Genomic DNA, 15,156 nt, shown 5'->3' on the forward strand with positions numbered 1-15,156 from the left:
TGGGCTAAAATGAATTAATTTGCTAATTAGAGCTTAGTTACCTTGTAATTATTTTTCATTGTATATAGCCATTTTAGGAGTTTATTTTTCCATTTTCTTGTGAGATGTCTAGGGTTTTTGAGCCCATTTTTGCAGGTTGCTTATTTTCAAATCAGGGAAGAAACCCATTTTCTGAAGGCCCTAGCATTAAGAAGGTTGTAAGCCCTATAGGGGCTAGATCTCATTGCAAACAAGGGTTTCTTCAAGGGATTGGCATTTTATCTCTAACAATTTGTTTTGCAGCGATTAGGGGTTAAGATTGTTTTTGCAGGTGGCCACCTTCAATGGAAACCAAACTAACCATCAACAAGGCCATTAGGCCTCTTGGTTTGATCTCTAACCGTCTTTGGCTCATCACTGTTTTTACTTGAGTTCTGAAGCACATTATTGCAGCAGTATATTCAGGGGCTAAACACATATAAATCAAGCCTAAAATTACTAATATTTCAATTGAGACTAATAAATATTGGTCTAGTGCTTCATTGATTGCATATAAATGAATTTTGGAAGACTGTTAGGCAAAATTTCAAATATGATATGTATGCTACAGCCATCTAAAATCACCTACAGCAGTGATAAAATCATATAACAGCAGCATAAAAGCAAGCTAGCAGTCATATTTTGTAAATGGCATATCATTTGCACTCATTGGCATTGCATTTTTGAGCATATCTTATCATTTCTTGAAGGTTGTCATAAAAATTTAAGTGTTGATATTTACTGCATGAAGATCTGATATAAATTTGCAGTGGTGACAAAAGTGGTTGGAAATCATTTAATCTCATTTATCTTTTGTTTCTTATGCCTTGTGGATTTTGGATAAGTGTCTAACTGGATAATTGAGTGATTTTCCCATTGCTGCAAACATATGATTATTGGCTGATCCATATTGCATTTCTGCATAATCATCATCTATTTGCACTCTTGCATTCACACACATAAGTGCTCTAATCAAGTTGATAAGTATTTAACAAATTTGGCTAATTGCTCTAAGTGATATTGTGGATTCGCTCTCTTAATTTTTCATTGCCATATTGTCATTGGATAAGTGAATTCATTGCTCACTGTTAAGTTGGATATCTCTTGTAAGACATCTAATTTTCTTATCTCATTGACATATTGATAACTTCTTTATCACTCGAGTAATTGTCTATTTGTATCATTTTCTGGCACCATTAAGTTTTGAGCACTCTCTCTAGTGGCTAAGATTGTCGTTCATCTATTGTTCAAGTATTTCATTGTTCATAATTAAAAGATCATTGTAATTGAATACTTAAGTAATTAAGTCAAGTCTCACTAGCACAACCAGTTGAGGATGGGCCTCATTAGCAAGGATACCCAAGACCAAACCTCACGGAGGTTGTTACGTTCGTGCTATGGGTAGGAGACATGCTAAAATCCAATCAACTTAGGGCTGGTGTGGCCCAGGCCAGGTGCGATCCCTGGGTGACTTTGACGGCTTAGATGCCCATAGGTTGCGGTTTCTCAAGCCACAAGTCAAGCCTGGACGGTCACAAACAACTTGACAAACAAAACAAAAACACTTAAGTAATTAAGTAATCTCACCTTAACAGCGTTCATCCATCTCTTGCACTTGCATAATAGGATTAGTATCTTGCACTAATTAATTTACTTCCAAGCATAAGCTTAGTCGATAGAAATATAGGCCCACCTCTCTCATCTAGCTTGAGGAGTCTAGAAACTCTTTAGTGGTTAACACGGTGACCTTGCATTCATCAGAGCGGTAGTCTCTGCAGCACTGGAGGCATCAGGTGGTTAGAACCTAAGGGGAGGTATCATTAACTACGCCCTAGCATGCTTCCCTTTGGCTTCTCTCTCACAACCAACTCTAGAGACTAACTTCAAAACAATTAAGGGAGAGGGCACACTTAGAATAGGCACATAACCTAAAATTAACCAAGATTCTACATTTCACCTAGTTTGTAGGATTTGCATATCCTATAGGATAACAAAGCATCTCCAAGCAGTGATTGTTCATCTAATCATTCGGTATATAATTGATAAAAAACAAGTAATTGACTCCATAAGGCACTGATCTCACATAAGAATCTAATCTAATCTTTAAAACTTGCTAAATCAACGACGTGGCTAGGCCATTTAGTTGTGTCTCTCAAACTTGATGGTTGCCAACAAGTCTTGCATTCTGATATTCCATAGGGACCACCCCCCATAGCCTATTTTTGGGAGTCATCTAGAACGGAGAGGGCAGAGATCAAAATGACAGCCCCCACCCTAAGCGTTGTCACATCTCACCTGTACAATTTAGGAAACAACACTTCCAAGGTCAACGAGGTCAAGGTAGGGTCTTCTCTCTTCCATCCACAATGTACTGCACTTCCTCCTCTTGCAACTTCAGCCTCCTTTTGTAGCACCAAAAACCCCGGAACATTGCACATGTGAGAGAGATAGAGCGCAAAACCAAGATATTTCGTCTGTCTTTCTTCTCTTACACCTTCGCTCTTCTTTTTCCAGCTTCCCAACTACATATTGAACTCTTTCTTGATAGATCAAACTTGTGAAGTGAGTGAATGCCAAATGAGGTCGAAATGCTCCTTTATATAGCCTTTCCAAGGGGTCGAATTCCCTCCTTTAGACTGACTTGTACTTTTGGAGTTTCCAGGACTTTCTAGACTCAAAGATAATTCTTTTTATAATTACATTTTGTCCGGAAAGGTCTTATAAACATGATGTTGACTCCTTTGACTCATGATAATATATCCTAAGACCTAACAAACCCTAGAAGCACGAAGAACATGCTTTTACCTAGAAGACCATCAATAATGAGCATGAAACCCATGCTTTAATAATAATAACGTTTTCTTTTCTTCTCTTGTTTGTTACATAGGATACATATTGAAATGAGTACAACAACAATTACGAAGACCGAAACTATTTACATTTTCAACAGGTTGTGCATGATCCTTGTCATGTGTTGACAAGTGGTAATCCCCTCAAAGTCCGTGGATGCAGGTGTTCTATCACTTAACTCTTATGATAAAGAATGGTTTTGCGTGATCATTGTCATGCATTGATAAGTAGTAATCCCCCAAAGTCTGTCTATGGTGGGAAGATCAGTAAAAATAGGGTGATAGATGAATCTCTCCTATGATAATTCTTCTTCATTAGATTGAGACATCATTGTTCCATAGCAGAGATGAACAAAGATGAGCAAAGAAAGTAGAGACCTTTGTTGTAGAAAGAAATTCCTCCCTAGCTGAGAAGGAGTGTTGAAAAATGGCAACTCAGGGATGAATTTCCTTAAAAATCTCATTTCTAACAATTCTAGAGTGACTATCTAAAAATAGAAAGTCATGTCTATCGTCTCAAGTATGATGTTCCAAAAATAGTAAATCACCTTGCACCAATTGGTAATCAAGTATAGTTGAGGAAAATCACTTAACTTATCATTAATCAATCCTAATAGTTCAATCTCGACTAAATCATCAATATTATCAATATTATTATTATTATCCTTTGTGATACCATGATATTATTATTAAAAGGACTTACAAGTCACCTTACCTTCATCACCTCATTCAGTTAGCACCTCTCTCCTTGATGACTCATGGCACTACGTAACTCTCTCTCTCTTAATGATATGTTATACTCTCTCTTATGCACTCACTAAAGATAGGCATATTCCTCTTACACTCATTAAATGCATGTCATAAAATATTCCTCTTACACTCTCTATAATGCATATGTTACACTCTCCTTAGCTAAGGCATGCATACCTCTCTTAATGGCATAAGTTACCAAGGCATGTGTACCTCTCCTTAATGGCATAAGTTACTAAGGCATGTGTTTCTCTCCTTAATGGCATGAGTTATAGTTCCATAAATGGCATATGTTACTCTTCCTCAAGGCATGTGTATTGCTCCTCTTTTATGAGAAGAATTTGTTGCTCCTCCTATATATGTCTCTCATGTCTTCTCACCTGACCACTACTACTTGTGCATTGTGAAATAAGAATTCGAACTTGAGAGAGAGTAGGAGAGACTTGAAGAAAATTGTGAGAGAGAAAGACTTGGAGAGTAAGAGCATAACTTCTTGAGCCAAGGTTGATTCAGTGCTTTAGTGTTTCAGTGTTGATTCAGTTGAAGGGAAGGTTGATTCAGTGTTTGCATCTGCTACTGCTACGAGTGATCTTCATGCTACAGCTTATTCAGATTTGGGTGAACATACTCATTCTCTTGATCTCTCATTATACTCTATATCTCTGTTGAACAATTGATATCTAATAAAAGAAGAATTCGATTGGGTTTTCCCCTTGTGGGTTTTGCCCTGGTCAATGGACCTAAATTCTCTATGTCTCATTTTGTTTTTGGTTGACTTCTATTATGTATTTGGTTTGTGTTCTATCTACAATTGCTCAACTAATATTGCAGCTAAAAGAAGTTTTTGGAATAAGTGATTGTTTCAGCATAGAACATCAGAATTTCAACAAGAACAAGGTCAACCTGACCAGCAAAATCATTATGGTCAAACCTAGTCAAACTGCCCAAAGATAGGTCTGCCCATAATTCGATCTTCTGCCCAAGATACAGGTCTGCTCAGATGCGGTCCTCCGCCCAAGAAACGAATCTGCTCAAATTTGGTCCTCTGCCCAAGAACTCGTTTGCCTCGGAAATTCGATCTGCTCATCAAATGACTATCTTTTGCGTCAGATATTTCAGTCTTCCTTCGATTTCGTCTCTCCATTTAGCCTCAGATTTCGTCGTTCTTCTTTGCCTCAGATGATCCGAATTGTCCTGTAGAGATGATGCTCAAATTGCCTTTTTGGAGGTGGTCAGCCTCTATTTATACTTGTCTAGGAGCCCGAATAGGTGTGATCAAAGGGGACATCCAACCAGACTTCTTGGAGGGCCAACTTTATGTTTTGGGGAGAAAAATTCAATATTATAAATTCAAAATTTCTCTCTTTCACAACTGACATGAAAATCATGTCTGTATTAATTTAAGGGCTAAAATATTAATTATGAAGACTGACCATAGCTACAAAATTCAACAATTCTTCCTAGTTGCATTGACCTATTTCACTTGTGGACATTATTATAACTTCAATTTGTTTAATTTCTCCAGAGATGTGCACAAACAAGTACAATGACATGGAAGCGCTATTTGACAAGACTCAAAATAGCAATATTTTACAATTTAATCAACTCAGGCTCAGACTCAGCCAATTGACCCCAAACTGTACCCACTCGACCATATAATTGGTTTGTTACAGAATCAGTCCAACTCAGCTAAGTCTATACTTCCTTGATCATGTTGGTCTATTTCCTCACTGCACCACACAAATTGGTGAAAAATTCATTTAAAACACACACACATATATCACCCTAAACACTAAAATTAACTATATAGAGACACCCACAACACCCCCCACCCCCACAAATTTGCCTCACACCTCTCTCATTGAGCATTTGGAGTTTTTGTAGTAGTATTGAAAATTGTGAGTGAGCTTGAAGCAATGGTCATTAGTTTTATCCCACATCTAGTAGTGGTGATGAGTTTGATGATTGCTTGATTTTGGCCATTTTAATATATTCACTCTTACATGGTATATACATGAGCAGATTTTGCATATTTTGTCTTTTAATGGTTTGGAATCTTTAAAATATATTGTTTCATTAAAAATATCATATTTTACGTATATTTAGTAAATCGAGTCATAAAAATCAAATCAGTAAGATTCCAAGCCAGGTCCAAGTTCACCCTTGGCTGATTATGTATAAGAGTCCAATTTTTAAAATATTGCTCCATATTGGGAGACCTGCAAGCGTGAAGTAGAGATAGAGAAGTAGACAACTAAATTTCTACGCATACAATGAAAATGAAAGCTACATGGTATGGAACTAGGGGAATATATATACTACTTTCTATTGGACACATTGCCAGCTGATATGTAGCTAGATACACACTCACTCCCATAGGAGCCTAACTTTCAATAACATCCATTGAGGGTCCTAATCACGAAGCCATATGACAGGGGTCATCTTAACTACATATCACCTCATCGTAGCCCTCATTTACAATGGTCTTTTATGCCCATTTATTTGATTTTATCATTTAGAATCAAAGCATTATTTATAAATGCCAAAATTTGGCAAAAACTCCTGTACATGTGATCCAATACCTACTTATGAACCAACATTACCTATGAGCACCTTCTAAAAATATTGTTATGAATTTCTACTTTAGATGATGCACGAAAAATGAAAAATTTACAAATTTTAATTTCCATTAAATGCTATTAAAAAGCTTTTTTCACTAAAAGCATTTCTGTAAAACTACATTATAAAACGAAATGCATGAATTTTTAAAATTCAAGGTCAAATGGTGATCATGTTCCAGAACATGAAATAATTATAAGTTACCACCTGTAGCTTGCTTTCAAACTCCTCTGGGGACCAGTGAATTAGATTGCCATCCTGATTTGCCTCAAGTTCTGCAACTCCTACCTATAAAGTGACAGAATTGAAACTATAAAGCAAATGACTCACAATTACATAAGACAAAAAGAAACACAGAATGGAAAACTAAACAAATGTGTGAAACACAAAACATGACCTAACATATCTATCTCAATTTCAAAAATACAAAACATCCTTACCCCACCAGCACTAGCAGCCTTGGCTGGTCCAACAAGGACTTTAGATTTCCTCAAAACATCAACAGCTTCAGCCGTACATGGCATGTTTGAACCTGGTGAAATAATTAAAGCACGCATTTATGTAGATAAATGTCCAATATAATATAGGCAAAATTTTGAATCCATACAAAATATTATAAGATATATAGCAAAATCTTGTGCCAAGAATACCTTCTATTAAAATTCGACATCCAGAATTGACTAAGTTTAATGCATCAGCATGGTTCAATTCATTTTGTGAAGCACATGGGAATGCAATATCACATCGCTCACTCCATGGCTTTGCCTCATCGAAGTACTTCGCTCTCGTATAAGTTTTCAAATACTCCCTAAAACTCCAAAATTTGTGGCATCACAATTAACAAATTCCATAAATAGATCATTTATAAATAAATCATAGACCATATAACCATTGGGGCTGACTCACCTTAAGCTTCGTTGTTGAACCTTAATTTCCCTCAAAAGATTTAACTTCACATAATCAAATCCTTCCTCATCGAGCAAGTAACCTCTTGAATCTGGAAGAATAAATGTAGTTAAGCCACTAGGGTAAGTCTAGCAAATTAAAATTTCCTTAGCATAGAACAAATACTGTGAAAGGAAGTATTGGGAATTACCAACATACAACCATCAAACATCTCAAAGACCTTAAATGTCTAGCTGTAGAAGCTAAATAGCAATAAAAAAAGCATACATATGCTAATAAAAGGAGAAAGTTCAAAGTTTGTGTAGCAACACCGAATTTCTCAACCTAAAAACAAATACAATACCTTGGACAACAATGTAGTACTTATAGTTGGACAACAATGTAGTACTTATAGCTATATGTTAGCCATATTAAAAGTCATGAACACATTCAATTTAAGCAACCAAAAAGAAAATCCCATTAAAACACTAGCCATAGCCCAAGGTGGTCAACAAGGGTGCCCTCTTGAGTTTATGCCATTATTCATTGGCACATCCATTTCCATAGAAAGAAGGATGTGGCCTAATGACTATATGACCTGTTACCTCCCAAGTTGTACTTGATGATAATAATAACCCTAATCCACAATGTACATCCCAAGAGGGAACCAATAGGATGCTTAGCATTGTCCCCTAAGTAATCTATCCTTTTCACTTTATGTTGACTCTCCAACTCAAAGGGGGTATCACTAGTAGGATTACTAAATCTAAGCAATGAGGCACAAGGGGATATGAGAGTAGCTTTAGTAAGACATTGCTTTTTGGGTTTTGAAGAAAAATTTAATGATTGATGGAACGAAATAGAGATTAATGTCAATCAAACAAGGGCAATGGAGTTAAGGGGATATTTAAGAGGGTTTAATTTCTAATTTTCTTATGTGTTAGAAATGGAAGTGAGGCTAAAAACTCAATAACCTCCACGCTAAGATTGCTAGAATTTAGCGCAAATATTCAACAAGGAAGAAATCCAAATGATCCAACTTCAACTGGGCAACTAAACTTTACCCCAAATATTGAAGTTAATGACTTGCTAGAAATATAGAGGATATATAGAATTCATAACACATTAAAGACTAGAATAACAAAGGAGAGAAGAGATGTCACTACACATGCAAAACTCCTTTCAAGTGGTGGATTTTACCCTTCAATGGATCAAATCGCTACCCTTGCCCATGTCTAAAAAGCTACATCACCTCAAGCTTTAAGCACCAAAATATTTCTGCAGAAAACAAATAAAGAGCCTTATAAATCACATATGCTCCAAGAAAGAAGCATCTTGTTACCCCTTATGGTACCTACATATCTATTGCAACATTTTCACAGTATTGTAAGTGTCAATAGTTAAAGCCTTGTAACAACCATGTGAGGCCTTCTAGAAGGTGTCCTAGACCTTGTAGGGTCGGACCATGGTCGATCCCTTTGAGTCCATCTATTTTCCTTTAGTCCTGGATAGGATTGGAGGACCTTTGATGGGCTTACATGAGCACTCATGGTTTTAGAAGAGTTAAGCTTTTGTAGGGGTGATCACCAGTGTAGCGGACAATGCAACCCATGTCAACTGCACCTACATCTTTCCACATGGTTATGAGTCTATTGAATCGATAGGTGACCTTCACTTTGGTGTATTATCCCTTAGATGTTTCTCAGACATGGCAGACTCATTGTTAGAAACATTTCACACCTTCCAAGGAATTTCATGTTTCCCAATGCAAAGTTGTCTAAAACATCAAAAAAATCAGCATGCTCTTATATTGCAAAGCTTAATGAGAGGATGACATGCCATGTGGAATTTATCCATTTGGTGAAAGCATGCTCAAGTTATGATTGGTCAAAGCTGTTGGAATTTCTAAGTCTAACTATTAGAAACCCTTCATGTACTTTCTAATTTATTTCTGCCTACTTGTTTTGTTTAATTAACAAGCTATTTACCATGTAAATACTGAAAATAAATACAAGTGCATGCTCAACACATTACAGATAATCAATTGAAGGAAAAACAAGCACACAAGTGACACCGTTGTTTTTCGGACTAATGTCCCTGGAAAAACCCAATGCCGGAAAACCAATGTAGCTATCAAAGGGTTTTATTATTAAGCAGTTTCAGAATACAATCTGGGTGCCAAACTGGCTCATCCAACAAAGAATGATCTCGACAGTGGTACCTCTTAGTCGAAGACAGATATTCCAACTAAAACTCTGGATGAACAATCCCCCAGCTCTCAGCTCCAATCTGCCCCACGAAATCCCTAGCATCTGCCTCTAGGAACTGTGTCAACCTCTCTGGCCCAGCGTCAGCCCAGTGTCACCCCAACTCGCCCTGTGTCAACCTCTAGAGGCACTGCGTCAGCCTCTAGAGCCTCTGTGTCACCCATGTTGGCTCTCTCTGGCACTGTGCAGCTCCTAGCTGCCTCTGCGTGGGCCCTGACTGGCTCTGCATGGCCTCTAGCTGGCTCTGCGTCCCTCTCTCCTGGCTTCTGCGCTAATGCTCCCAGTACCCTCTCTGCCTCTCTGCTTCTGTATTCACTGCCCCTCAACTGCAACTCTGATCACTCCTTCGATTTCCTCAGCAAGCCCTGCCCCAAAAAATCGAATTCTTGATCAACTCAGTGTGTTCTCCAAGTGACCCTCAAGCCTCCTCTTATACTTTTCTCGTTGACAATTCAACGGCCGAGATTAAGTCCCTAATCAACGGCTAAGATTAACTCTGGCTTGATCCATGACTTTTGGACCCTTCTAACACAATTTTATATTAATTCACATTAATATTTTATTTTCCCTAAGTTTAGACTTAGGGACTCCATTAAAAATATTAATTATTTTAATATCTCCCAAACTGTTTAGAATCTGCCCAAACCATTTCTGGGTATTGGAGATCTCATGTGCTTTAGCCTCTCCACCAATTTTTGTGGTTAGAGCACATCCAATGCTACCCCAAATCAACAAAAGCTGGTCAACAAGTACTACAATGTTGTAGATGGAAAAACAGGTGGAGTGTTAGGCTAATTTGGGCATTCGTTACATCCAAAGTGGTCTACAAAGCAAGACGATCAAAACTCATGTCTCAATTTTTGCACATCTTCAAGGGCATTAGAGATGAATGTATTGTGGGTTATTAGGTGGCATTGACCAAGCTGATGCAGCAGTACAATGGACTTGTGGAGCTTACAGGGCATATGACAAGTTACAGTTAAGCAATTAGTAGCAAAATAAATGGAACACTTGGCCAAGTAAGCAAGGATGTTGGAGAGATAGAAAAAGGTGGCTAGGTCAATTTACTATGCATAAATGTCAAAGAGGCTAGTCATTGGAATGGGTAAGATAGATGTTGCAAAGTGTTGATTTGTGGTAGCATTGGCTGTGCTCTAGCCATGAAAATTGGTGGAGAGGCTAAAGCACATAAGATCTCCAAGACCCGGAATGGTTTGAGGAAATTCCACTCGGTTAGAGAGAGATTAAAATAATTAATATTTTTAATGGAGTTCCATGAAAATTGGTGGAGAGGCTAAAGCACATAAGATCTCCAAGACCCGGAATGGTTTGAGGAAATTCCACTCGGTTAGAGAGAGATTAAAATAATTAATATTTTTAATGGAGTTCCTAAGTCTAAACTTAGGAAAATTAAAATATTAATGGGTATTAATATAAAACTGGGCGAGAATGTTCTAAATGACATGGATCAAGCCAAATCTAATCTTAGTCGTTGATTAAAGACTTAATCTCAGTCGTTGAAGACTCAACAGGAAAAGTATAAGAGGAGGCTTGAGGGTCATTTGGAGATACACCAAGATTGATCAGTCAGTTCGATTTTCTGGAGCGAGGCTTGCTGAGAGAATTCGAACAAGTGATCTGTTGCAACGAGGGGCAATGAGTGCATAGCAGAGAGGCAAGGATAGTGCCAGAGGGTCAGCACAATGACTGAAGAGGCTGACGCAGTGGCAACTAGAGCTACGCAGAGATAGCAGAGGCTACGCAGAGACAGATGGGGACTGCACAAAGGCTGAGGGACCTGCATGGGTGACACAGAGGGCCAGAGAGTTGACGCAGAGGGTCTAAAGGCTGACGCAGAGGCTTCAAGAGCTCAACTGAAGCTAGCAGGGCTGACGCAGGGCCAAGAGGAAGTCCTGAAAGGATTTTCGTGGGGCAGACCAGAGTTGAGAGGCTAAATGTCTATCTTCGAGAAGAGGTATTACTCTCGTGTAACAATCTCTGTTGGGTGAGCCATTTCTGGCACCCTAGTTGTACTCAAGAATCTGCATAATAATAAAACCCTCAGAACTGTTGCACCGGTTTTCCCGCATTGGGTTTTTCCAGGGACGATTGTCCAAAAATAACAATGTCCCTTGTGTGTTTGTCTCAATATTTCAGTTGCTGATCTATATAGGAGTTAAGGCTACATTTGTGTTTTTTCAATATTTATATTTATAATTAGCGTGTTAATGGAATGAAAAAGTAGGAGAAATTAAACCAGAGAATGCAGTGGGGATTTCTAACGTGTCAGACTTAGAAACTTCAACACAAAGTCAAAGTGGACATTGGAGGTATCTTGGACTAAGAAGATATTATTGTGCAAAAAATATAGCTATTGCAAATCAATGAACGAGTCATCATCAACTAGTGCAAGCCCCCAAGGTGATCAAGACGAGTTCCAAGACCAAGTCAAGCTAGAAATGGAACATTGGGGTCTTCTAATGGAGCAATAGGGTGGTTATAGCTATTACTCTTCATGTGGAAGCCTTCCAAACCACTTGTAATTGGAATGTTAGGCCTTCTTGGGTTGGTTGAGGCAATTCGACCACCTTCGTCAATGAACATCATGTAAAAAAAATTATTTTATTCAAGTCGACATAGTCTCCAACATGTTAATGACAACTCAAGAAGATATTATTTAATCAAAGGAGGAAACTAGTAATTAGCAAAGAAAATTATAAATGCTACCTCCTTCTCCCATTTTAGGTTGTTGATTGTGAGATCATTTGATGCCATAAAATAAAGAAACCAATTTGCAAAAATACTCTTGTCAATTGAATTGATTCTTCTATATTTTTCCTTCCTAACTTTTGCCTATCATATTATGACTTATGGACTTAATATGAAAGTATATTTCCATCATCACAAAACTACTCTTGCAATCCATTGATGGAGAGATAGTCACATTGAAGGGGAGATGAAGCCTAGGGCGTCACTTCACCCTTTCCTGGTATTAAAAATACACTTTCCAAGTGTTGGACAAACTCTCTAGGGAGAATATCCAACCAGATTGTGGGCTATTGATACTACTACTGCCATAGTAGTTGGGGCATCTCAAATGAGAAAATCATAATAGGGAGTTGATTTTCTTGTACAAGGTTCAAGGCCAAGACAGTGGGAAATTCTTCACTCATCTCTACTGTCAAAGGGAAAGCTGACCAAGGAGAGTTGTCATAACAACTCTACAAATTGGTAACTTAAAAACAAAGTTAAGCCTCACTTCTCAACCATTCTATTTCCTGTCTTGCACTAAATTTCCTATATTTCATAGTTGGTAATCCTTGGAGTAAAAGAACATAATGGTTCGATTTAAACCAAGGAAAATGCATCTGCTTTTTCAGTTTATTTTCCATATCTTCCACAGGTGTATTTAGGATATTTTGCATATCTGCAGTAAGGCATAGCCCAACAAATTTCTCTAGAATTTCCATTCAACAAGGTGTTATTTTTTCCAACTAAGTATCCAATTTCACCTTGTCCTAACACAGATTTACTTCACTAGTTTATATCTAAAATTTGTAGCTTAGATTCACTTATTTTAGTCTTTAAAAATTTTACTTTTAGCTGAAATAAAATTTCAGGTAGTATACCGAAGGGGTTTTTACCCCAAGACCTAATAGAGTGAATAGCATGCTTAATAGAAATTCAATTTATTGCAGGTCTACGAACTTATAAGCGGTCTGAAGTGAACAATCTTCTATCTTCTAGCCTCCCCACCCCCTCTATCTAAGATCTAGACGTGTTTAGGAAATTTTGAGTGATTTTTCAACGGGTTATTTTGTTGTTTTCTGCATATTTCATACAAATTAGTGAAATTACAAACTTTTAAAAACATGACAACAAGTTGTTTTACATAGAAAACCTGTTAACCAAGGATTTACTTATAGAAATATTTATAATTTTGGTTATTATATTTTCTATGCACTAAATTTGACTACTCCCATTCTATATCTTCTTAGATAGTGTACTTTCTACTCGTTTAGTTTAATTTTACACAGATTTTATACACTAAACCAACAAGACAATAGCATAAACTCCTCCATTCAACCATTTCAACCCATTACAAGGCACTAGTCTTGTAAATATTGGATGGAGTTATCTGAGTGAATTTTGATACCCACCACCTGTGGGTGACACCCATAAAAGAATTTTTTTCTCATGGATTGCCTTCAGCTGGCAGCCAGCAGCGCCTTACAACCACCACATAGCTCGATGTGCCACCATCTCCGCCATCTAAGCCAACCATTTGTGCCCTCACCCATCTGTTATGATCGTATGTTTGAAGGTGGACCTTCCAACCTTGAAGGTATGGTTATCATTATGTAGTTAGGTATTTTTTATTACTTATCATGGACACTACTGGGCATGGATTAGTGGGGGGATTCGGCAGAAAGAATGGGCTTGGTTTGTACTCCTGTCCCCACGTCCAACTTGGTGGTTAACTTTGTATCCTAGTCCCATGGGATCTCCTCTATTGGATGTTAGCTTTAGGAGTGGTACTACATGGGAAACCTCGATTTTGGTTGTGTGGTCCTGCTTCCTGACATCACATACATCACTCCCCATCCACTCATTACAACCCCTTTTCACATAGTTCCCATCCAAGTCCACATTTGTCCATTGGGTCCACAAGGAGTTAGCCTCCCCCTCCCCGTGTCCAAACCTTGGGTCGGGCCTAGAACGATGCCCTGGAGGTTAATGCAGCTAAAGAGAAAAGTTAAAAGTATGATTTGGGCACTGACAACAGAAAATGTACCATAAAATGCAAAATGGTTGGAACATAAAAATTTAGCACGTTGGCAAAAGCGAAACATGAGCTTTACCCCTTACCATGGCCATCACCCTAGTTCCTAGGGCCCTTAATAGAGCCTTGTTGTCGCACAAAATGTCTAGGCACCACGACAACAGCTCAGATCGAGGGTTGTCACCCTGATCCCCAATCTCTCCATTCAAGTTGTCTCCCTACAGCAGGCTAAGGGGGGTAGAACCTATGGAAAATGGAATGAAGCAGAACTGGTTGGGAACCAACCAGTTCGGGAGACACAGTGAAACGATCAAGTACTTGATTAAGATTCAGCAAGACTTATAGGATTTGATTAGATTTTAGATGATTGATACCAGTGCTTTATGGAGTCAACAATCTTGCTAGAGAAATTAAGACCAAGTAATCGATCAACAATTGCTGCTTAGATGAATGACTATCTTTTATGAAATGCAAATCCTAAAACTAATGTGAGTTGCAGGAATCTTGGTTAATTTTAGTTAAATGTCTCTTTAAATGTGAATCCTTCAATCCTGTCTGTGTTGAATCTGATTTCGTAGTAATTGGCAAAGAGAAGATAAGGCGAAGCACACTAAAGTGTGATTAACGATACCTCTCCTGAAAATCTAACATACCCGCTGCCTCCAGCAATGTAGAGAGTTGTGGCTCTGACGACTGCAAGGTCACTGTTTTAAATACTATTAGAAGCAAGTTTCTCAAACAAAGATTGATGGATACCTATCTCTCTATTTACCAAGCTTATGCTTGAAAGTAAATTTTATTTATGCAAAGCTAACTTATATGCAAATGCACTAGATGATGGGATGAAGTTAGACTCGGGGACTAGAAAACACTTGTGTCGCAAAATCCCTCATCACCAAAATGTTCGCTTTATGGATGAAGACCTAAAAATAAACCCCTAAAAATATTATAATTAAACCATGAGCTTATTTCAAATCTTCTTGAT

The 15,156-nt window shown here is 37.9% G+C and overlaps 1 protein-coding gene across 2 annotated transcripts in view; it reads right to left on the reverse strand.

Moving 5' to 3' along the window:
• Positions 1 to 15,156, reverse strand: part of LOC149257058 (Amino acid dehydrogenase family protein) — a 312,811-nt gene that overhangs the window by 96,821 nt on the left and 200,834 nt on the right. For both annotated transcript variants that reach the window (XR_016256678.1, XM_089413564.1), the window contains exons 10-13: positions 7,143 to 7,233; positions 6,887 to 7,044; positions 6,677 to 6,768; positions 6,444 to 6,524 (exon numbers count right to left, since the gene is read on the reverse strand). Coding sequence is in view for 1 of the 2 variants with exons in the window: in XM_089413564.1 (XP_089269690.1) it covers positions 6,444 to 6,524; positions 6,677 to 6,768; positions 6,887 to 7,044; positions 7,143 to 7,233 (422 nt within the window). In the remaining variant the exon portion in view is untranslated. The remainder of the gene's footprint in view (positions 1 to 6,443; positions 6,525 to 6,676; positions 6,769 to 6,886; positions 7,045 to 7,142; positions 7,234 to 15,156) is intronic.

Source organism: Pinus tabuliformis, chromosome 6, assembly GCF_031772625.1.
Source record: "Pinus tabuliformis cultivar Carrire ecotype Pingquan chromosome 6, CPIR1, whole genome shotgun sequence".
NCBI classification, from domain to species: Eukaryota; Viridiplantae; Streptophyta; class Pinopsida; order Pinales; family Pinaceae; genus Pinus; species Pinus tabuliformis.